Source organism: Paramisgurnus dabryanus, chromosome 12 (genome assembly GCF_030506205.2).
Source record: "Paramisgurnus dabryanus chromosome 12, PD_genome_1.1, whole genome shotgun sequence".
NCBI classification, from domain to species: domain Eukaryota; kingdom Metazoa; phylum Chordata; class Actinopteri; order Cypriniformes; family Cobitidae; genus Paramisgurnus; species Paramisgurnus dabryanus.
The window spans coordinates 20,204,872-20,226,589 of NC_133348.1; the positions used below are offsets into that span (position 1 = coordinate 20,204,872).

General features: G+C 37.2%; 3 protein-coding genes across 8 annotated transcripts in view; 1 reads left to right on the forward strand and 2 right to left on the reverse strand.

Annotated features, from left to right (window-relative positions):
- bach2b (BTB and CNC homology 1, basic leucine zipper transcription factor 2b) overlaps positions 1-6,162 on the forward strand; it is a 104,612-nt gene extending 98,450 nt beyond the window's left edge. For all 3 annotated transcript variants that reach the window (XM_065257082.2, XM_065257084.1, XM_065257083.1), the window contains exon 5: positions 149-6,162. In XM_065257082.2, coding sequence (XP_065113154.1) covers positions 149-625 — 477 coding nt within the window. In that variant the 3' untranslated portion in view covers positions 626-6,162. The remainder of the gene's footprint in view (positions 1-148) is intronic.
- Positions 6,163-7,568: 1,406 nt separating this feature from the next.
- Positions 7,569-10,159, reverse strand: gja10b (gap junction protein alpha 10 b). 2 transcript variants are annotated; one of them, XM_073816306.1, is made up of 3 exons: positions 9,236-10,159; positions 8,753-9,202; positions 7,569-7,607 (listed from the first exon to the last, which is right to left on the reverse strand). In XM_073816306.1, exons 1-3 carry the CDS (start codon positions 10,157-10,159, stop codon positions 7,569-7,571), a joined length of 1,413 nt encoding a protein of 470 aa, XP_073672407.1. The 2 variants fall into 2 exon arrangements, with proteins under 2 accessions (XP_073672407.1, XP_065112769.2); XM_065256697.2 differs by having other exon boundaries at positions 8,753-10,159.
- Positions 10,160-11,784: 1,625 nt separating this feature from the next.
- Positions 11,785-21,663, reverse strand: casp8ap2 (caspase 8 associated protein 2). Of its 3 annotated transcripts, XM_065257087.2 has the most exons (11): positions 21,234-21,663; positions 20,808-20,902; positions 20,361-20,441; positions 20,085-20,188; positions 18,638-18,712; positions 18,404-18,519; positions 15,550-18,311; positions 13,364-15,426; positions 13,047-13,321; positions 12,868-12,967; positions 11,785-12,776 (listed from the first exon to the last, which is right to left on the reverse strand). In XM_065257087.2, the coding sequence occupies exons 2-11, from the start codon at positions 20,884-20,886 to the stop codon at positions 12,714-12,716; spliced, it is 5,718 nt and encodes a 1,905-aa protein (XP_065113159.1). In that variant the 5' UTR covers positions 20,887-20,902; positions 21,234-21,663; the 3' UTR covers positions 11,785-12,713. The 3 variants fall into 3 exon arrangements, with proteins under 3 accessions (XP_065113159.1, XP_065113157.1, XP_065113158.1); XM_065257085.2 differs by having other exon boundaries at positions 11,786-12,776; positions 13,047-15,426; positions 21,234-21,660; XM_065257086.2 differs by having other exon boundaries at positions 11,786-12,776; positions 13,047-15,426; positions 20,808-20,872; positions 21,234-21,659.
- Between the last annotated feature and the right edge of the window lie 55 nt (positions 21,664-21,718).

Consider the following 21,718-nt stretch of genomic DNA (forward strand, 5'->3'; position numbering starts at 1 on the left):
ATTTGATTACATGTTAATGGAAACTCATGAAATGTCAGGGAAAAGTTAGTTTTACACACATTTAGCACTTGAGTGTTCATTTATTCACAGTATTTGTGTAGTTTCATACAGAATTCAAACACTGTGTTTATGTGTGTGCACTCCACAGGTATGCGAGAAGGAAAAGCTCTTGACAGAGCGCAACCAGTTGAAGGCGTGCATGGGAGAGTTATGGGAGAATTTCTCCTGCCTGTCTGAGGAGGTGTGTCGAGACGTGCAGCTGAGCCCAGAACAGGTCCATCACTACTGCCCCATCCTGCGTCCCGGCAACGCCACCTCAGTCAACCCTGGCAACCAGACCACTCCCGCCGGCAGCATCGACCTCACCATTTGCTCCACCCCTGAACCGAGCTTCCTCAAATCGAGCACCGCGACGGACGGGCAACCACGACGGAGATCCGCCAAGTGGAAGACCGGAAACGGGTCGGAAAATGCAGCCGCTGATAGGGAGGAGCGAGAGGCGGGCTCCGCCTACCTTGAGGCGGGGCTTTCCCTGGAACAGTCCAATCAGACGGTGACAGTAGACTTCTGTCAGGAAATGACAGAAAAGTGTACAACCGACGAACAGCCCAGAAAGGACTGTTAATGACGGTGGATTTCGTGTTTATTTGTTCGTTTTATGATGTTTTTTTATTATTTAATTTAGTGACAAACCCTCAAAACTCGAGGGCTGTGGAGATGGCCAGCCTCTGCCAGTGTTTTTGTTGAAATATATTTATGTCTTTTTATTATGTCATATTTTTTTTAAACAAAGGTTGACACTACAGTTGTCTTAACAGCAGCAATACTGTTCTCCAGGTTCTCCCTTGTTCAGCTGTGGCAGAGTGGCTGAGACCTTCTCTCAACTTCAGTATGGTGCTACACCTTTCCATGACAGTGAAACACTGTCTGTTTCCTATTACAGTCCATTCAAATGGGATGGGCCCTGACCACATCTCAAATTCAGACCTCTATGGACCTAGCAGCAGCTTTTTGCTCTCTCTCTCTTTCTCTCTATCTCTCTCTCTCTTCCTCCCCTCCATTCACTGTCCCCATCCTCTACCTCTAAACCTCCACCTTTCTCTCTTTTTGTGGCACTTGTCACAGTCGATTCAAACTCAGGAAATATTCTGAATGTTCAGTATAACTCATGAAAAAAAAACTAATACAGAACACAGATTCTGTATACACAAAAGATACATTTTTCTACAGCAGCTAGACTGTATGTCCATATGCAAAAATGTCTTCTGCATCATACGTTTGTAGTGTCTGTGTACCGCAACACTTAATTTGTACAGACGGTGGTATCTAGAAACATTCCGACTTTGCCTTCCACAGCACTGATACGAAAGTACGACAGACAGACGGACGAATCAAGGATGATTCGGGCCGTCGTGTCGGCCACCTTTTGCATCAGCAATACTGTACTATTTGGATGTTTTTGAGGATAAAGTGCTTGCTTGGCAGAAAGTGTATTGTAAATACTATGGAGCATGGAGACGGTAATATTGTACAGGTAGAAATGTAGATGGGTTTTTGTTGATCTGTCTCTTTTTAATTTTTTTTTTCTCTGGGGTTTGATCAAGCACCTTTTGTCACAAAGGGAAAATCTTTGCTGTTTCCTGTCTGAAACGAATTCCCCATGACAATGGGTGCGCTTAAACTCAGGAAACTAGCATCCTTACACCCATGCATCCACACGCATGCACGGACACACACACTCATACACACAACACAAACCCCCCCCGCCCTCGTGCAGTGCAGAGCCCCTTGCATGTTCTTTGGATGTAAATGGCGTGGATGGTTTCGTGTGCATAGTGACCTCACTTATTCCCCGGTGAGCTATTCTTCTTTAAATGTGAAATAAGTTTGGAAACCCTATTTCTTATCAGTATTTACAAACGCGGGGCACGGGCCAGTGCGCTTACAGACACCTCTCCGAACAGTTTCAGTGTTATTTCAAACAATCCTTTCAGTCACTGGCCACATAAAGTGATTTTCCGAGGTAAACCGCTCGGAGGGGAACACAGGAAGTGATGATGCGTTCAGTGAAAGGAAGTCACTTTTTCTCTAACCCTCTTTCGGCACTCTTTGACCATTTAGCACTTCGAACAGGGTCGATTTCTGTTTCAGTACCCTTAAAAGTCTGAAATTGGAGCACTTAACACAGACACTTAAAAGTGTCTCTCCAGGCAAAATATCCAATACATTTTTGTGATATTTTCAAGGTTTTCTTCTAAAGAACTTTTTTTGGAAATTCATATGTTTGTTAAAGGGATAGTTCACCGATAAAAAAAAACAATTCTGTCATAATTTATTCACCAAACTTGTATAAGATTCTTTGTTCTGCTGAATACTATTTTAAAGAATGTTTGTAACCACACTGCAAAAAATGATTTTAGTGAAAAAATTCTTAGTATTTTTGTCTTGTTTTCAGTAAAAATATCTAAACATTCTTAAAGTAAGATGCTTTTTCTTGATATGCAAAACGACCTAAGAAAATGAGTAAAGTTTTTAGACCAAAAATATCAAATTTAAGTGATTTTGTGCATAAAACAAGCAAAAAATCTGCCAATGGGGTAAGCAAATTGTTTTTCAATATTTCTTGAATTTTGTGTTTAAGAAAAAAAAATGTGCTTGTTTTATGCACAAAATCACTTAAATTTGAAATTTTTGGTTTAAAACTCGACTTATTTTCTTGGGTTGTTTTGCTCATCAAGAAAAAGCATCTTAATTTTAAAAAAATGTAGATTTTTTTACTGAAAACAAGACAAAAATACTAAGAATTTTTTTCTTGAAAATCATTTTTTGCAGTGTAACCCAGCAGATCAGGGGCACCACACTGCAAAAAATGACTTTCTTACTTAGTATTTTTGTCTTGTTTTCAGTAGAAATATCTAAAAATTCTTAAATTAAGATGTTTTTTTCTTGATGAGCAAAATGTCTAGTTTTTAGGCAAAAAATATACAATTTAAGTGAATTTGTGCTTAAAACAAGCAAAAATATCTGCCAAATGGGATAAAAAAAACTTGAAATAGGATTTCTTTTTTCTTAAACACTTAATTAAAGCAACATTTTCTCAACCAATTGGCAGATATTTTTGCTTGTTTTAAGCACAAATTCACTTAAATATTTTTTCACTATAAATAAATAAATATTCACTTAAGTATATTTTTGTTTACAAAATAGACTTATTTTCTATATAAGAAAATGTATCTTGATTTAAGAATTTTTAGATATTTCTACTGAAAACAAGACAAAAATGCAAAAACATTTGCAGTGCACCGACTTCCATAATAGGAAAAAATAATACTATGGAAGTTTATGGTGCCCCACATCTGTAATTTTTGTCAAAATATCTTTGATGTTGAGGTGAGTAAATAATGACAGGATTTTCATTAATTGGTGAACTGTCTCTTTAAGAAAGATTCAATATTGCCGTATGAGAGTGTGTTTAAATCATATATTTATGGAAGACACTAAAAAGCTATCTTGAGAATATCTGTGAAAAATCTGATCTGACATTTGGATGGGACATAAACCCATTCTTTAAAGTTGTCCTATATTTCCCTTGCTTGTACATTTGTTAGACGAGTATATACTAATCGGATTGCATGCTGCCTGTATATTTAATTTAGTTTAGAATTTCTTTGCCTCGAGATAAAAACCTTTGAGAAATGGTTTAAATCCAGATGGTTTTAAGAAAACGTGAAGTACCGATCTCCAATTATAAGTAATGCCACACAGTATAATTTTACCAATGTTTGAGCCCTAAAGTTATACGTGTGCTTGTGTATTTGTGACTGCTTGATGCGTTTCTCAGCCATACTTACCTTACCCCTCCCTCTATAGTATGCAAGGCACATGTGCACATAAACACACACAAACACGCACACACATAAACACAACATACTGGGTGAATTGTTCTCTCATAGGGATGTAAAATCTAGAGGTGTTGTGTTGGATAGTTGTGCTGTCGTTTTCATTGTGGATCTGTTTTTTTCTCTCTCTACTTTGCTGTCTTTTACTAAAGAAATTTAAACTTCTAAATTGTAATCAGGTACAAGACTAGAACTAAAGATTTATGGGTCCAAGTGGACATTTGTGCACACATATGCAAATCATCCCTACAATGTTTTTTTTAATGATTATCGTATAAATAATGAATTATTGTGGAAACGTGAAAAGCATGAACTTCCACTTGACAAGCACACTGTCAAACACTTGAGAATCGATGTCCACCTTTAAGATCTGATATTTAAAATATATTGCGTAAAACGGCAAGCAATCTTCCTGAGATTCCTTTGAAAATCTGCATTTTGCGTTCGTAGCTATTTATGTTTCTCGGATAAGAAAGTATTTGTTGTGTTTTATCCGGGATATGGCTGATTTTCCACGCTTGCACACTTGGCCTTAAGAGTCTGAGGCTGACATTTGGATTCGGTCACATTATTATGGTGAAACTCTGACCTGTTAGCCTCTGCTACTAAAAGCTGCATCATGTTTGCCTCCACGGTGGCTTCAAGGGTTTAACCCGGTCACTCGGTTACAGAAAGCCTCACAGGTTAAATAAGCTTACGATTAGCTATCCTCTCAACAACACTCCTGCTAGTTTTGGTTGTTTTACAGAGGTTTTATTTTCGTATCGGGTTCGTGATTGCTTTGTATCTCGTCTCAGGGTGCGTGCCAACATTTGTTTTTTGTCATTTTTCATTTAATCTGTTTTCTTTTGGTAGCTGGTGATGAACTCAGCTTTCTGTATTTGCGTCTTGCATTTTTGTATTGTTTGTTTCTTTAAGCAAATGGATGGGTAGCTATGGATTTTTATAGTTTTTAAGCTAAGAATAATTGATGGGGAGAAATAACCAGTTCTGCACAATTGTCTTGGATGAAAAACCCAACAAGGGCTATAGAAAATCTCCAAATAAAACCCAGCTATTTTTGTTGTTGTTTTGTTTCAATTTGGCTGTTAAAGCTAATCTCTTATTAAGCTCTTAATCTGCAGTTTGCAGTCAGCTAAAAGCAAAAACTAGAAGTATAAGTTATGCTGCAGTAAATGTATCGAGTACCGATACTGTAACAGAAAACACCCTTTAGATGTTTAACATTGTTTTGAATGGTTTTATTTGTTTGTTTGTTTGTTTGTTTGGTTTGTGCTGCTTCTCTGAAATATTAACACTGGCGTTCCAAAGGTTCCTCTTTTGACAAAAAAACTTGCCTTTTTCACAATTTGCTTAACTTTATAAAAGATTTGGTATTCCGACTGATCACAAAAAGAAGGATGAAGTCATTGAGAAACAAAGAAACGAGAGGCAAAATGTTTACAAAAGAAAAAGGTGTCACATTTTTATGAGAATTTGCCATGTACATAGAAATCGTGAGGCTAATTTGAATGGGTAGGTTTAGTATTGTCTTTATGTTTTGTATGTGTTTTTATTTTTTAAGACAAAAAAGAAAAATGGTCGTTTGATTACTATGCTCCTTTCCTCGAACTGTCTTTTCACCTGACGGCGATGTTCCAGTGTACAACAAATACAAAGTGCACCTCCAACTTTGCCTTAGAACTGACAGAGGCCATAGTTCACATTCAAGTGAAGTGTGTATGCAGGGGCGGTGAGCCCCCATGTTTCGGCTAGCAGAGCTCTCTCTCTCTCTTTCTCTCACTTATCTACCTGTGAAATCCTTCATACCTCTCATAACTGGTCAATGACTGTATCAGCAAACTGCATCAGGTGTTTTTTCTACATGCTTTTTACACAGATTATATGGATTATTGTATTGGTAGATTTTGGTGCATCATTTTTAATGGAATAGCTCTTTGGCTCGTAGTCACACAAGTTGTTTTTTCTCTCTTTCTCTTATTCGGACTCGTTTTCTCATTTTTTCTAGAAGACTGTTTTGTGTTAATATTGTCGATTTGAGGTAGCTGTTTCTTTGCTCATTCTGTACTAAGAGTTTTTACCTTTATTTTTCATTTTGAAATGCTACATGACCCTAATGAATTTTAATGACTTAAAAAAAACCATTGTACATACAGTATTGTGCAGAACTCATTTTCATGCATTTCAATTGCTAGTGTTATATAAATGACAGATTTTGTCTAGACACCATTTCTGTTTATGAAATAAAGAAACATATCATGTATGTCGCTTCTTGTTTAAAGTCATTGTCGAGTTATTTACATGAAGGCTGTTCTTCTTTACCAAGTTCATTATTATGCATAATCCTATTGTGCGCTACCTTTTTAGTTAAATATGCCCTCGGATGTGTTATTAGACATTATGTAATTGGCAATGGGATTGGGGGAAGCTGTATATGTCAGGCAGTCTAAATTTAGCTGATATTGATGATAGATATGCTAATGAGGCCAAGGTCAACCAGTTTACTGAAGTCAATCCATAGATCAAACATAGATGTGTTGCTGCCAGAAACAAAAGCGTAGGAAAAACTCGATTTGATTGGCAATTCATAATAAATATCAACAACTAAGCATCAACAACTGCTGTACAATATTTCAATATTGGTGGTTTAACATTTTTGTGTTTTGTAGTTTACCACCAGATGGCAGAATTGCACATCCTTGAAATCACCTACTTCACAGAAACAGCTGAGATTCAAATTTTTTAAATTATGCTATTAAAAGTTTCTTTTAAAGTAGTAAATTTTGAGAAAGGATAACCAAACGTCTCAGAAAAGGCACAATAGCTGTCACTGGGGAGGTACCCTTCCAAAAAGTACATCTTTGTACCCAAAGGGTGCATATTAGTACATTATACTGGCACATCAGAGGTATACGTGTACCTAAATGGTACATTTTTAAAGGTGTCCAGTGTATGATAATGTGCCAGAGATTATAAAACCATTTAAACATCTTTTATTGTCTGTTTTATATATCAAAGAGTATATAAATGCAAAGTGTCCTTAAAGATGGATTAATTCAAGTCGTATGTACAAAAAAAGGTATCAGTAACGCTTTACAGTAAGGTTGTATTTGTTAACATTAATAAACATTAAGAATTAGCTGACATAAACAATACAGCATTTATTAATATCAGTTCATGGCAGCATTCATTAATACGTTTTATATGGACAATAAACTGACATGAATATCTGTATTGGCATTAACTTACATTAATAAAGCTCAATAAATAATGAAAATCTATATTAATCATTATTACTTCATTATAGCTATTGCATTTAACAATGTTAACAAATACACTATTGTTGAAAAGTGATACAAATGAAATTCATTAACTTCCTTTAATAAACACACAATAAAAATGTGCTCATGCATGAAATGAATGTTTATTTGAGGTCCTGCTTATTATTTGTGTTTGTACAGAGAATCCTGAAAGCATCATTAAGAGGTATTAAAATGTTTTAAATGACTTTATAGAGAATATAATGGATATACTGTAAGAAGTTGCAATTGTTAATGTAAAACCATAGTATTTGTTCAGTTATTATACATTTAGTCAATAAGAACTTAAAATGAAAAGTCAGAGGAATACACAGCAATGGCCATCTTATTATAGAAGATCTTCTTATTTTCACTTTTTCATGATCGAAGAGAGTTCCAGAATCATGCTCTGAAAAATACAAATTTATGTTTACTGTACACTCTCAGAAAAAAATTTACAAAAGCTGTCACTGGGACTGTACCCTTTAAAAAGATCCTAATATGTACATACCGGTAATAATATATTTGGTACAAGTATGTACCTGTGAGGTAGTAATATGGACTCATTTAGTACAAATACCCAGTGACAGCTTTTATGCCTTTTATGAGAGTGTATGCATCATTATTATACATCTTCAAAATCAAGTGTCTATGTGACACTAGACAAGCATTTTATCTATTTGGCCTGTTTAACAAAATATGCGATTATTCGCATACAAAATAAAAGTGATTTTTGGCATAATATATGAGTGTGTGCTGTGTGTAATTATAATGTATATTTAACCACACACACATAAATATATTCATTTCAGAAATGTTTTAATTTTATAATTTTATTTATTTATATATCATATAGAATATATAAAATATAAATAAATAAATAAATATATATACACATGTAAATTTTTCTTAAATACATACATGAATGTGTGTATATTTATATATACATAATAGTTACACACACTCGTATATTATGCAAAAAAAATCTTTTTTTTGTATGCGATTAATCGTGATTAATCTTTGCCCAGCACTAAAAATTATATATGAACATTGTAATTCTCCTCTATACAGCATGATTATTACATTTGAAATGTACAAATGTGACCCTCCCTGGACGACAAAAGCAGTCATAAAGGTATTTTTTCTTATCATCTTAAAGAATAGATAAGCTTTCCATTGATTTGTGGCTTGTTAGGATAGGACAATATTTGGCCGAGAAAAACTTGAATCTGGGGGTGCCAAAAAATCTAAATATTGAGAAAATCGCCATTAAAAGTGGTTCAAAAGTCCTTAGCAACTGCAACCACTCAAAAATAAAGTTTGGATATATTTATGGTAAGAAATGTATTAAATATCTTCATGGAGCATGATTGTTACATAATATCCTAATGATTTTTAATAAAAGAAAAATCGCTAATTTTGACCCATTCATGTATTGTTGGCCCTTACAAATATACCTGTGTGACTGGTTTTGTGCTCACAAATGTTTCAAACTTTTGCTATATTGTTTGGATCTAAAGCCATGTTAAATGGGTTATGTGTTACTTTACTCACCATTGACATTCTTCGTCCACTGGCTGGTGGTGGAGTCACAGCGGGACTCTCCCCTTGTGCCAGACGCTTGCTTTCGGCATCCGATCCACTCTTTGAAGTTGGACTATCTGGGGAACCCTCTGAAAGTTCCCGGGACATGAAGCTGGCTTTCCTCGCAGTGGAGTAGTTTCCACTTTCCAGAGAATCGCTTTCCTCGCTCAAGTCTTTACACTGGCTGACCCGACTTTGTTTCCGCAGGGCGTTCCTTAAGGCGGCTGGTATCTCTATATGACTGGCTCTGAGTGATGCTCTGGGCTGCTGACAGAGATTTTTTGGCTGCCCGGAGAACTTGGGTCCAGACTCCTCACTGCTGCAGGACTGTGTATGGTAAGTGGGCCGGTGGTCTGTGGCTCCTAGCTGATGGAGGGCCTGAAATTCAGGTTGGCTTGGAAGTCGGCTCTGTCTGGGGTGCTTGTCAGTTTCAGTAGGGTCGTGGTATGGTACCTCCTGGTTAGATGGAGGAACATTCATTGGCATATAGTGAGGTAAAGGTTCATCTGGCACCATTGATAAAGAAGTAGGAATTGTAAAATGCATGAGTTTTTGTGGTGAGCAGTTAGTAAGGACACAGACCTGTTGTACCATGGAGTTTTTCTTTGATCTGCAAATGCTGTCATTGTCTCCGTTGTACTTGGAGCCATACAAGATTTGCTTGATCTTTTTGACACCGAGATGAAAAATCTCCAGGAGGTTGAGGAACAGAGACACTCCTGCAATGACCAGCATGAAAATCATAAAAATGTTCTTCTCCGTCGGCCTCGAGACAAAGCAATCCACACTGTTGGGGCAGGGGTCACGCTCGCACTTGTACAACGGCGACAGTCCGATACCATAGAGCATGTACTGTCCCACTATGAACCCGACCTCCACCACTGACCTGGTCAAGATATGCAACACATATGTACGGAGTAAGGAACCCCTCAATGGAGCCTTCCTTAATTTCTTCTGCTCTTCGAGCTTTCTAAGTTCCTTCTCTATCCTTTTATGTTCCTCCAAAACAGCCCCTGTCTCCTCAAGCTCCATCTTCAGCTGAGCTTTCTTCTTGCGCCGTTCCTTCTCCAGAGCTCGGAGTCTGTAAAGCGCGTGTCCCATATAAACCAAGGATGGTGAGGAGACAAAGATGATCTGCAGGACCCAGTAGCGAATAAGGGATATGGGGAACGCCTGGTCGTAGCAGACGTTCTTGCACCCAGGTTGCTCCGTGTTGCACACAAATTCGCTCTGCTCATCGTCCCAAACATCTTCTGCGGCGACTCCAAGCACGAGCATGCGGAAGATGAAGAGGATAGTGAGCCAGATTTTGCCCACAATGGTGGAGTGAATGTGAACCTCCTCTAAGATGCTCCCCAGAAGGTTCCAATCACCCATTTTCACATGGCCAAAAACTGAAAAATACAGTTAAACCATCTGAAGTTTTATAAATTGCGTTATGTTAGGAAAAAAAATTATATAAAATGAAAACTCACATTTTGGTGGTACACACAGAGTACTTTCAACACCAACACATCACCAAAACTCAATTACTCACATATGGGAGTCTTCTGCAGTGAATGAAGTCCTGTTAATCTGTTCGCTGAACTCATTCAACACTGCTATTGATCTGTGGGCTGGGCAAAACCCGGAGGGGAATTACTTACATCACAACAGGGAATGTCAGCTTGTTGGCAATAGCAACTATTTCAAATATCTCAAAGCACAAATAAAAATGTTTAGCTTGGTAAGAATTTACTTTGTAAATTGTTGACACAACCTACCTGTAATCTTACTGCAATTTATGCATATGCAATTAAAATGTTGACTATGTCTAGAAAGCACACTACATAGTGTCATAAATTGATACATGGTTTAACTAAAATGTCAAGTTTACTACTTGCATGCAATGCAATGAGGTTAATATGTGACAACAATGTAACATACTTCTGTTTAAAACATTTATTGTTCCATAACACCTATAGTATTTTCAGAATGCCATACAATATTCAGTATGTACTAATAGGATAGTATATCTAGATCAAACATAATGATCAAATGAATTATAGTAAAATGCATGATGGGTTATTTTGTCACATCTGTAGTCTGATAAGTGTAACCAGAGAAGAGTTGTAATCCACCTTCAGTCTAATAAAAGCTATATATGGATGGATATGTAATTGTGTTCATGTGTTATGGTTATTTATTTACAGACTGCTGATGCAGTAAATATGATATCATTTTGACCTCTTCTAAAGTTGATTTAAAGAGAAATTGTTAAATGAAAAATTTGCATTTACAATATTTTCATCATATATCTCCGATTAGAAGATTGTAAACTATGCTTAATTTTGCATTATGAGTAACTGATACGATTGTCATCGTACTATAGCTATTAGATCATTTGAGCTTTCATATATCGTTTTAGCAAACTTATTTAAAGGGGACATTTCACAAGAACTTGTTAAGATGTCAAAAAATCTTTTGTGTCCCCAGATTGCGTATTTAAAGTTGTAGCTCAAAATACCCCATAGATAATTTATTATAGCATGTTAAAATTGCTAATGAGCTGATCTCTGCACTAAATAGCAGTGCTGTTGTTAGATAGTGCAGATTAAGAATTTCCCCTATTATCCCCTTCTGACAACACAAGGGGAGCCAAATTTCAATGACCTATTTTTTCCATATGCTTGCCAAGAATGGTTGAACAAAACTAAGTTACTGGGTTGATCTTTTTCACATTTTTTAGGTTGATAGAAGCACTGGGGACCCAATTATAGCACTTAAACATGAAAAAAAAATTTCATGATATGTACCCTTTAATAATTTTGGAAACAGCGCCAGTTAACAGTTGCCACGGACTGTGACCTGAAAATATTTTACTTGCTGTCTAGACCACACAGTAATGTCAATAACTTGAATTATTCCAGAAATCATTACATTAATAGCACTCCCTGTGTGTTGCCCAAAATAGTGTGCCCACTTAACATTGTTACTCTCAGAAAAGAAAATACAGTAAAATAACAAACTTTAAATAAAATATGCTTTATTTTAGAAACACTCCAAGATTTGTTGAACTTCAAATATTTACACATTTTATTTCCAAACAAAATATATTTTAGAAGGAATTTTTCCACAACTAGATTTGTCTGTATTAGAAAAAATATTTTACATGTATATACAAGGAATCTTTTTATTTACTAGATAACAAGAACATGTAACACTTACTTTACTAATAATAATTAATAGTATCAGATTGCACTCATCAGGGTGACTGACAAAAAGATTCAGATTAGAGAAAAAAATAACTTTGCCAGTAGCAGCAAGTCTTTTTGTCTAGATTCAAAACCATGTGACAAATGATGAACGAATGAGGACTGTCATCATAGAAGCATTTAAGTGTTTGTTTTAAAAAGCATTTGCATTCTGCAGAGGTAGGTCTAAAAACAAGGCATAATTAACTTCACAAAAGTCAATCTGTCATACAACTTTTTCACAAAATTATTTGTCATTCGTTTTATCATTATAAAAATGGGCCTGCATCAACAAAACAGTAACTGTGGAATTGTGTTTATAATATACCAAAATGTAAAATTGTGTAAATGACTGGTATGTCATTGTACTGGGCTTACAGAATGAACCTGAAGCCACAACTTCAACTTCTTGTCTCTGTTTATATCCTTAAAGCATTAAGATGAAAATATTTTTCTATTAAATAAATTATCCAAAATGTAAGACCGTGCCTGGACGTCTGCTATGTAATCTGATTACATGCGAATGTTAACCAAAGAAAAAAGTGAGAAGCTGCTAAAAGACCATGTTATACAATTTACTGCAGATCTGAGGTTTAAAAGTTTAAGTGCTTTCTCAAACATGTCAAAAACACTTTAGAAGACAATGGAGATTTCTGTATTTAGCAGGAAAGTCTGTGGATTTTTAAATCTTGTGACAATCAGGTCTCCATTTTTTCTTTCTTCTTAAATAGCTTCAACAATTGAGCAAACCTCTCCTCAATCTGTAAAAGTGCAGCAGTTATCAGTTCATGAAGAAAGTTATTCAATTCAACTCATATTTATGATAACAAGTATAACAATAACAAAGCATACCTGTTCTGATGACTTTTTTAACCGTTTTGATAGAGCAGCAAAGGTCTTGGGTGAAGCACCCTTCATTTTTAGCTCAACAAGAATGTCCCGGTCTTCATCCCTGTAAACAAATTGGATTTTAAGCAGTTGCTATAACACGTTTTGCCTATAATAATACAGGATATTTCAAATCAACCTACCTGGTCCACGTCACCACCACTTCTCCTTTCTTCCTGATCACGTTCTTCGCAGAGAGGCTGCTCGGGGACACTGGAGATACTACAGCTTTTGAGCATTTTTCCTTGGGAGATCTTGAGCGTTTTTTATGTCTTGACTTGTGATGTTTATCTTGTGATTTGACTGTCTTGGAGCGCTTTGCTTTTGGATCTGAGTGATGTTCCTTACGTTTTCTTGACACCCTTTCTACTGTTGTCTTGGTCTCTGCTGAATTGCTTTCTTTAGGAGTGACATTGGCCTCATTACAAACCTGCTTAGCTTTGCTGCCCTCATCAAAAACATCCTCAGAAGGACATTTTTGGCTTGATGGATGAGCATCTACTGTTTTATCAGAAACGTGACCTGATTCAGTTGCCTTGGTTAGATTTTTCTCCAATGTCTCTCCATGTGTAGGGCCCAAGTCTTCATGGAATGGCGACAAGATCGGGTTCAAAGTAGGTTGTTGCTCCACAGTTAATCCTGACTCTGACTTTTCTTGTGGGCTGGTAGATGTGTGTCTTATGCGTACAATGAAATGATCATTTGACTTCTCCATTACAACCGCCTGCATTGGTAAATTGGGTTTGAACTGGAAACCAGATAGATCAGGTTCCTCCCATGTTCTGCTGGGACTAGACTCACAGCTGGAGTTGTCTGTGTCAAGAGAAAGATGAATGTCCTGCTCAGTTTGATCTTCTCCATCAAGAGCATCTTCACTATAATGGGTACTCATAATACTATTAGGGGCAGACAGTGGCTGGCCTGTTCCAGGGTGCAAGAAACTCAAGTGACTATCTGACTTCAGAGGTGAGGGAATAGTAAGAGACACCGCTAGGTCTTCTGCCAGGATAGAAAAAGTGCGCTGAGAGGTTACAGTTGATTGTGCAGAAACCTGGGATGGTTCAAAACTAGAGGGAACTTCTAACAAGCAGCTCTCATCAAGGATTGCTGGGTTAACAAGTATTTTGCTGTTAGAAGCGAACTTGTACGGAGAAATAGAAGACCAGGATGTGATGAATTTAGACGGAGTCTTGTAAGGTGTCATAATCCCAACCAAACTGTCCCCAGGAACTTCTTCTTTTCGGGGGGTGCTGACTGGCCAGCATTGATTGTCCCCTACTGGAATACTGGGTTCAAGCAAATCAGACCCTTGCAACAAACACTTGAATATCTCTCCCATTTGAGAGTCTGAGACTAAGTTAAAGGTTAAGCTTGATGCTTGCTGCTCTGTGAAAATTTCTAAGTCTGACTTGTCATGCGACGATCCATTATTGGAGAGACGACGGGTGCAGGATGGGGGTTTATTCTCAGTTACAGAGGTGCTCTCATGTACAGACTTTTCAGGCGATGAAGTAGGAAGTTGGTGTGATGTCTTCGCTTTGGTCACCTCATCGTCTTCCTTCATGACAGCTTTAATATTTTTACCTCTGCTACCAAGACCCCTAGGAGGCAGCTTTATTGGTGGTACTTCTTTGCCACCGTTTCCAGCATCAACTTTGGCTTTCTTAGCTCTGTGAAGATCTTTTTCCACAACATGGTTTTCCTTTACAGTTGTATTTTTATCTTCAGCTGAGCATGCATTTACGGATGGCTCAGAGCTACTTTTGAGCACTGCCTTCAGTTCTTTAAACAAGAAATCAAACTGCCCATCCACAAACTTCCACAATTTCTGCTTGATGTCTACAGCTTTCTGATCAAAGATACGGTTCACAATGCCATTTTTCGTGACCTTGCTCAAGATAGAACATATAATCTTATTAAGTTTAACTTTAATGTTTTTACCCTGATGGCACAATTTGTCCAAGTCAACTGTATTAACATATTCTGTAAAAGAAGCCTGAGACATATCCACTATGCAGGAGAAAGCAGTCTTACTGACATTTTTGTGAAGCTTCATGTACTTCCTCCGTAACTCGACTCGAATTTTTGCCAAACTGTCCATAAATTCATCCCAAGTATGGACTGTTGATTTCAATGGCAGATTGATAGTTTTAAAGCGTCTCTTATTTGAAGTGGGACTGCCACTTGAAGCAGGAGACACTGAGCTCTTGTTTTGCTCTGATCTCACAGGGGCACAAGATTTCTTTTGGGACACCCTTTTTCCAACTGAAGATAGCTTTGGACTTGAATGGGATGCTGAGGTTGATTTGTCAGTTTCTCTTGGAGGAGTCTGGATAAACAAAGGTCCCTCTTCTTCACTTTCACTCACTATCTCACCATCCTCCAGCTCTTCTTCCTCAATTCCACTAACTGAAACGGCATCTATTGTCCCTTTTTGGGAAGCCGATGTGACAGAAGATTCTGGTGACTCGTTCTCTTTGTTCATCTCCATGTTCACTTTATCACTTGTCATGTTAGAGAGTTCTTTATTGAAAAACAAACAGATAAGATTGGCATAATGTATATGAATAGTAAATTATACATTCAAGTGATATTTTTGGTCCCAGAATTCAGACAATACAGATTATAATAGAAATTCACACTTACCTTTGCTAAGACACTTGACATGTGGTTGTTTATCAGCACGGTGAGGCTGGACTCCCTTGACCTGACGGACTGGACTTGTGAGAGGGCTAATGGCTTCTGGAATTACTTTAATGTTCCTAAGTGTAAGCATCATGGAGTCCTCATCATGGGACAAAACATCAAAACAAGACGATTTGAAGTTATTGTCATCTTTCTCTTTGGAATCTGGTTCTGAGAAACTAGCCTGCATAGATGATGGTATCTCCTCTGTTACAGTGGTGTTATCACTTGCATCTGTAGCGTTCAGACTCCTTAATGGACTTTGATGGGACTTTTCAGTCATTTCCTCTGACAGTTCAACAAGTTTAAGAATTTCAGATGTATTGTTTTCTCTCTCATTGTCCTGCTTTGAAGTACTTACTTCTACATTACAAAGAACTTTGCTCTGGTCATTATGATCTACAGTAAATGTGCTAGAGGAAACTTCCAGGGACACAGAACTTTCAGAAAAATTATGCTTTGAAAAATTACATGACTTGTCAGTGGCATTTTCTTGACAAATCCCACTTTGTGCAGGTAGTAAATCCTGAGACTCAGATTGAGGATTGCACTGGACTTCCAACTTAAAAGTATCCTCGGGCACAGTTGTGATGGGATCCTGTTTCTGACAACCATCAACTATTAAATCAGGCATATTTTTGAAGACTTCAGTGGACAAACTATTGGAAACAACAGGATTATCCGTAATTCCTATGGAGTCTTCTGTAATGTCCTTACAGTTTTGAGAGTCTCCTGCAGGGTTTAATGCTGTTAATGAATCTTTATCCAAGGCATCAAGGTTTAATGTCTCACTCATTTTCTTCTCTGGAGCTTTATTAATTGCTGGGACTTTGTCCACAGCCTCTTGAATCTCAGCAACATTCTCTTCATGCACCTCCATATTTGTTTCATTTGCAGAGGACTTTTCAGATGTGACAGCTGCAAAATCTTCATCAACTTGTTTGGAAGAACTGGTAGATGCATCCTGTTGATCTATAGCTTTAGACTCTTTGGAATCCTCAACCATCACCTCAACACTTTGCTGGCTGTTCTGTAACTCATCAATTACCAAGAATTCCTCTCCAAGTTCAGATATTCCACTATTATCAATAGATGCATCTTCAGCTGTTGCCCCAACAGGTTCCTTAACATCAGATGATGGTCTTTGCTTTTTAAGAGGTGATAAAGTGAGGTTCAACGTTTCCATGAAACTCAGTTTTCTGTCTGGACTATTATCGTCTTTGGTTTTGCAAGGATTGCTGGGAAAGGAGTCCTTTTGATCATCTTTGTTAAGAACTACATTTTTGGATTTTCCACCTTTCTGTCCAGGTTCCTCACAACCACGGTCTTTCTTTCTTTCTTTGTCCTTAGGTACACCCTTTTCTCCTCGACAATACTTATCAGATCTTACTTTTTTGTCAGGACTACGAAAAACTTTCTTTCTAGAGTTCTCTTGGCTGTGAGACTTTTTGCGATTTAATGACTCATCTTTTCTGCTTGATGCTTTCTCCTTACAAACATCCTTTCCTTGCTTGTTGTCCAAAGCATCAACTTGTTTCCTTGATCTCCCTTCTTTACACTTTTTATCTTCACCTTTTTCATCAGCCTCCTTTACACTTCTTTTCTCATACTCTTTACTGCAGTCTGACCTGTTGCTCCTTCTTTCTCTACTTCCGCCGTGACTTTCATCTCTTTTAGTCCTGTCACTGTCCTTTAGCCTCTTTTGCTCATGGTCTCTGTGTCTCTCTGTCCTAGTGCTCCTCCTTTCTGCACTGGAAGATGCCCCTTGTCTTTTCTCCTCCTTTTTTTGATGACCACTTGATTCCAGTTTCTCCATTTTGTTTTCCTGGGAATGGCTTGCTTCATCCATCACAGGACAAGGTGTGCTCCTACAGCCAGAATGTCCTGTTCCTTTGATAGTTCGGTCTGGATTCTGACTATGCTCTTGGTTCTGTGTCTCTACATTTGCAGCTGTCTTTAGTGAACTTTTGGAAGACTGGAAAGAGACTTCAGTTGACAAAGCTTTGGTTGACTGGGAAGATGGGCTTTTAGATCTCCCTGAACTTTTATGAATGACTGTAACCTCAGGCGGATTATTTGTGGATTCACTAGACACAGACATATCTTTTATAAGCTCTCTTTCAGTTCTTCCAGACTTGCTCGAGTTTCCTTCCACTTTTTTCTGAGATATTGAAGACACATCCTTGTCAAGCAAGTTACACTTTTTGTCACGATTAGTCTGTTCTTGAGACTTTTCTAATATGTGTTCCCGTGTTGAGTGACAGCTCTTACTGACAGTTTTAGAAGTTGTATTGGGAACTGTTGGTCCAGCATTACTTGGCTTTTGTGAATTTGAGACATCTGCATCTTTTGGCACGGTTAGATGTTTTATGGTCTCTGATGTTCGGTTAGGGTGTAAATGTCCATGCTCTTGGTCTGATTTAAAAGTTTCACTGTCAGATCTAGCAGCACAGTTTTTGTTCTGAAGATTTAAAGGATTTTCAACAGTATTTCTAGGGCACCTTTGGAGCACCTCAAAAGGTTGCGTTGGTTCAGCTAATGCTGTTGTTTTACCCAACACTATGCCCTTGGGCTTATTTACTTCATGTGTAACATTGTCTTGTCTACCATCTCTGTTTTCCAAGACAAAACGTGATGTATTTTTTAGACTGTGCCTTACGTTTGCCTGACCAATTTCCATTGAAGATTGATGAAAAATTTGTGCATAACTTCCACGGCCAGACCTGCAATTATAAAACACAAAAAGGGTCAAGTAATTTTTACATAGTGCCACAAAACCTAGAATTCCAAAATGCATAAAGTAAATTTTATTTACCTATTGCTGAGTCTGGTAATCTCCTCATCCTTACGTACAATTTCCATTCTAGCAGTCTTGATCAGAGAGCAAATGTTCTTCTTCAGCAGCATGTTTTCATTGTTCAAACTTGAATTCTTAAAAAAAATAAAACAACATTATATGAAGGACAGGCGTAATGTTATAAAGATACTTTCCATTTAAATAAAAAAAGTAAATGTAATTGATAGAAAATTTGTTATAAATGCAACAAACCTTTGTCTCTAGCAGCTGTAACCTTGAGAGCAGCTCCTTAACCTGAATTTGTGCAGCTTCAAATTTTTGCCTCAACTGTAATAAATGAATTTGGTTAACTTTATCATCACGTTATTTGTTAATTTTGCAAGAAAACTTCAGACGCCCAAATACATAATCAAATTAGCTAAAATGTAAAAAAAAACATGGCATATTACTATTTATTTAGTAGCAAATAATGTTTTAAAATAAATGCAAAAAACAGCCCCCAAAATAATCACAAAATGACACAACACTTGATTCCTGATCACCCCATTTGGGTTTATTTGATGATAATGACCAGCTGACTTCAGATTATCCTTAAAGAGGCCCTTCCACATAAAACCGTTTTTACTTGTATTTTTTGATATGTGTTAGATCCATATGTGTTTGTGTTGTGAATGTGAAAATTAACTTCCACCTCCTCTGTCAGCTCTAGCCACTGAAAAGAAAGAAGCGGAGAAATCAGGTCAGTTTGAAAAGCTTATCAGTGTGACGTGGAACTGATCGAGGTCATTACTATTCATGAGCTCTTCAACTTGAGACCGCTCCTCTATCAATATTGGATCCGGACGTAATGGTGGCGCAGCTTATGTGAGTAAAACGCTTTAGTACTGTGTGTCACTGTGGCGGCCGGTGTTTTCTCTTCCGAGGGACGCGAATTCATGCTGCACACTCTTTGAAAGGGTTTATGATAAAAGACACGCGTGTTTGTGGGAGTAAAACACTTTAGTACTATGTGTCACTGTGGCGACCGGTGTTTTCTCTTCCGAGGGACGCGAATTCATGCTGCACACGTTTTGAAAGGGTTTATGATAAAAGACACGCGTGTTTGTGGGAGTAAAACACTTTAGTACTATGTGTTACTATCAGTTGCGGCCATTGAATGTGATAAAAAACACATGTGTGTGTTTGTGCATTCGTTACACACGCGTCGAAGGGTTTATGTAAAAGACGTGTGTGTGTGTGTGTGTGCTGCTACACGCACATCGAAAGGGTTTACGATAAGAGACACGTGTACGTTTGTGTGCGTGGGTTTACGATAAAAGACATGCGTGTGTGTGTCAAAAGGGTTTATGATAAAATATGCGTGTGTAAGAAAGACACTGTGTCTTAAGACACTCACTTAACATTAAACTGATTACACATGAGATTAAATTGAAAGTTAGTTTGAACGAAAAACTGTTATCCAATCATAGCAGTGGGCGTTTACTTCCAAGTCGTCAATGCAGCCCGCCCATTAAAACGGATCATTTCTCTAACCAGCCTCAAAATCAGGGTACAAAATGGCCTATTACTTATTGCTTTTGATGTTTTTGGATGTAAAAACCATGCAAATGTCATGAGTAGACCTTAGACAACAGTCTAAAACAATAAAAACGCCAGAGGAAGGGCACCTTTAACATATACAAAAGTTCAAGCTACATACCTCATTATAGGTTGCCTGCTTCTCTTCTTGTTCTTCCCGGATGATTTCCTCATACATATCCATTGATTCAATCGTCCTTGGGGAAAGGAAATTGTTGACATTTCCTGAAATCCCAAATACAAACCATAACTAATTAACATAAAAATTAACATAACATAACAAATCACTAATCAGTAGTCAAGAGAGTTGAATATGAAAACACACACGCACGCACACACACACACACACACACACACACACACACACAAAGGTGTGTTACCAGTTAATAAAACTCACGTTTGTTCTCATCCCCCTTAGGACTGTTCTCCAGTCCAGAGTATATGTCAACGGAGTCTTCATCATTATGTGGATACACAACTGAAATGTCAAACACAATTTCAGCATGTAGAGCCAATTAATACAAGTATATTATATTTAGACAGAAGTAAAAACTGCCATAGTCTTGAACCTGCCAATTGAGATATATATATATATTTCTTGTAATTGTAATGTAATAGGCACTTCTGTATTTAACAGTCTATTTACATGGTCAACTCCATTGCAAATTTGATTATGATATTAAAATCTTAGCCCAGAATGTGTTATTTTGTCACCAAAAATACCAAAAGAAACAATCTTTGCTAGTTATATTTATAGATTAAGAGTTATGAGTATATACATGTAAAGTGCAACTTTGTTATCTGTTGAGTTTGACAATAGACATAAAAAAATGATATATCTTACCAGTGTTTTTGTCAGCGAGATCACCATAGAGCTCATCCATTAAATGATCCTCCATTTTCTGACAGCTATTTAAAAACATAAATTAGCACAAGTTCCTGAAAAAAATGGCAATAATAAGAATGAACATCTGTCTATGCCTTTATACCACTTTCTATAAAAATTTAATAAAAGAAATTGCACTGAAATAATTTCTATATGATATTTACATGATACTACAGAACAAAAGAACTGACTTACTAATAAGTAAGAAAAGTCAAACTGATCACAGAGTACAGTTTCTCTTATAATTCTTGCACTTGAACCATACGTGCAACTTTACTATCCGGAATTACAAAACGTCCAAAGATTTCAACACAGAAAGAACATATCTAATGTATTATATTGGTAAAAATTAAATAAATCAAGTACATTGATCATGAACAATACCTGCATGTGTGGTAGTCGGCTAACGACAACAGAGCTGTAAAACCAATCAAACACTGTAGAGAGAAGCTCGCGATCCGACTTCAAGTCTCTTGCATACGTATATTGTCATCTGCAAACAAGCAGCAATTTCCAATTTTGTTGTCGTCAACTATTAAAAATGTCTTAAAGCAGTTTCCCACCAGCTCCGCGCCATCCTTACGCCTTCGCAAAACAGGAAATTACGTCATTTTCCCGCGGTCTCTCAGAGTTCGAGATCAGTGGTTCGACTTCTTGCTGCTCAGCGCAGACCGATCGGCGTATGACATCAAAACTCTGCAAGATCGTTTGGAAATCACATCTTTTGAATCTCTCTCGCGGTACTTTGGTGTCATTAGCCCTTTGGTCTGCGCAGGGCTATATGATGAAGTCGAATACAGTACGCCTATGTCACTTGTTCCGGGGGGTTCAATGGGGTAAATGAAAGAAAATAAGATTATTTAACTTTC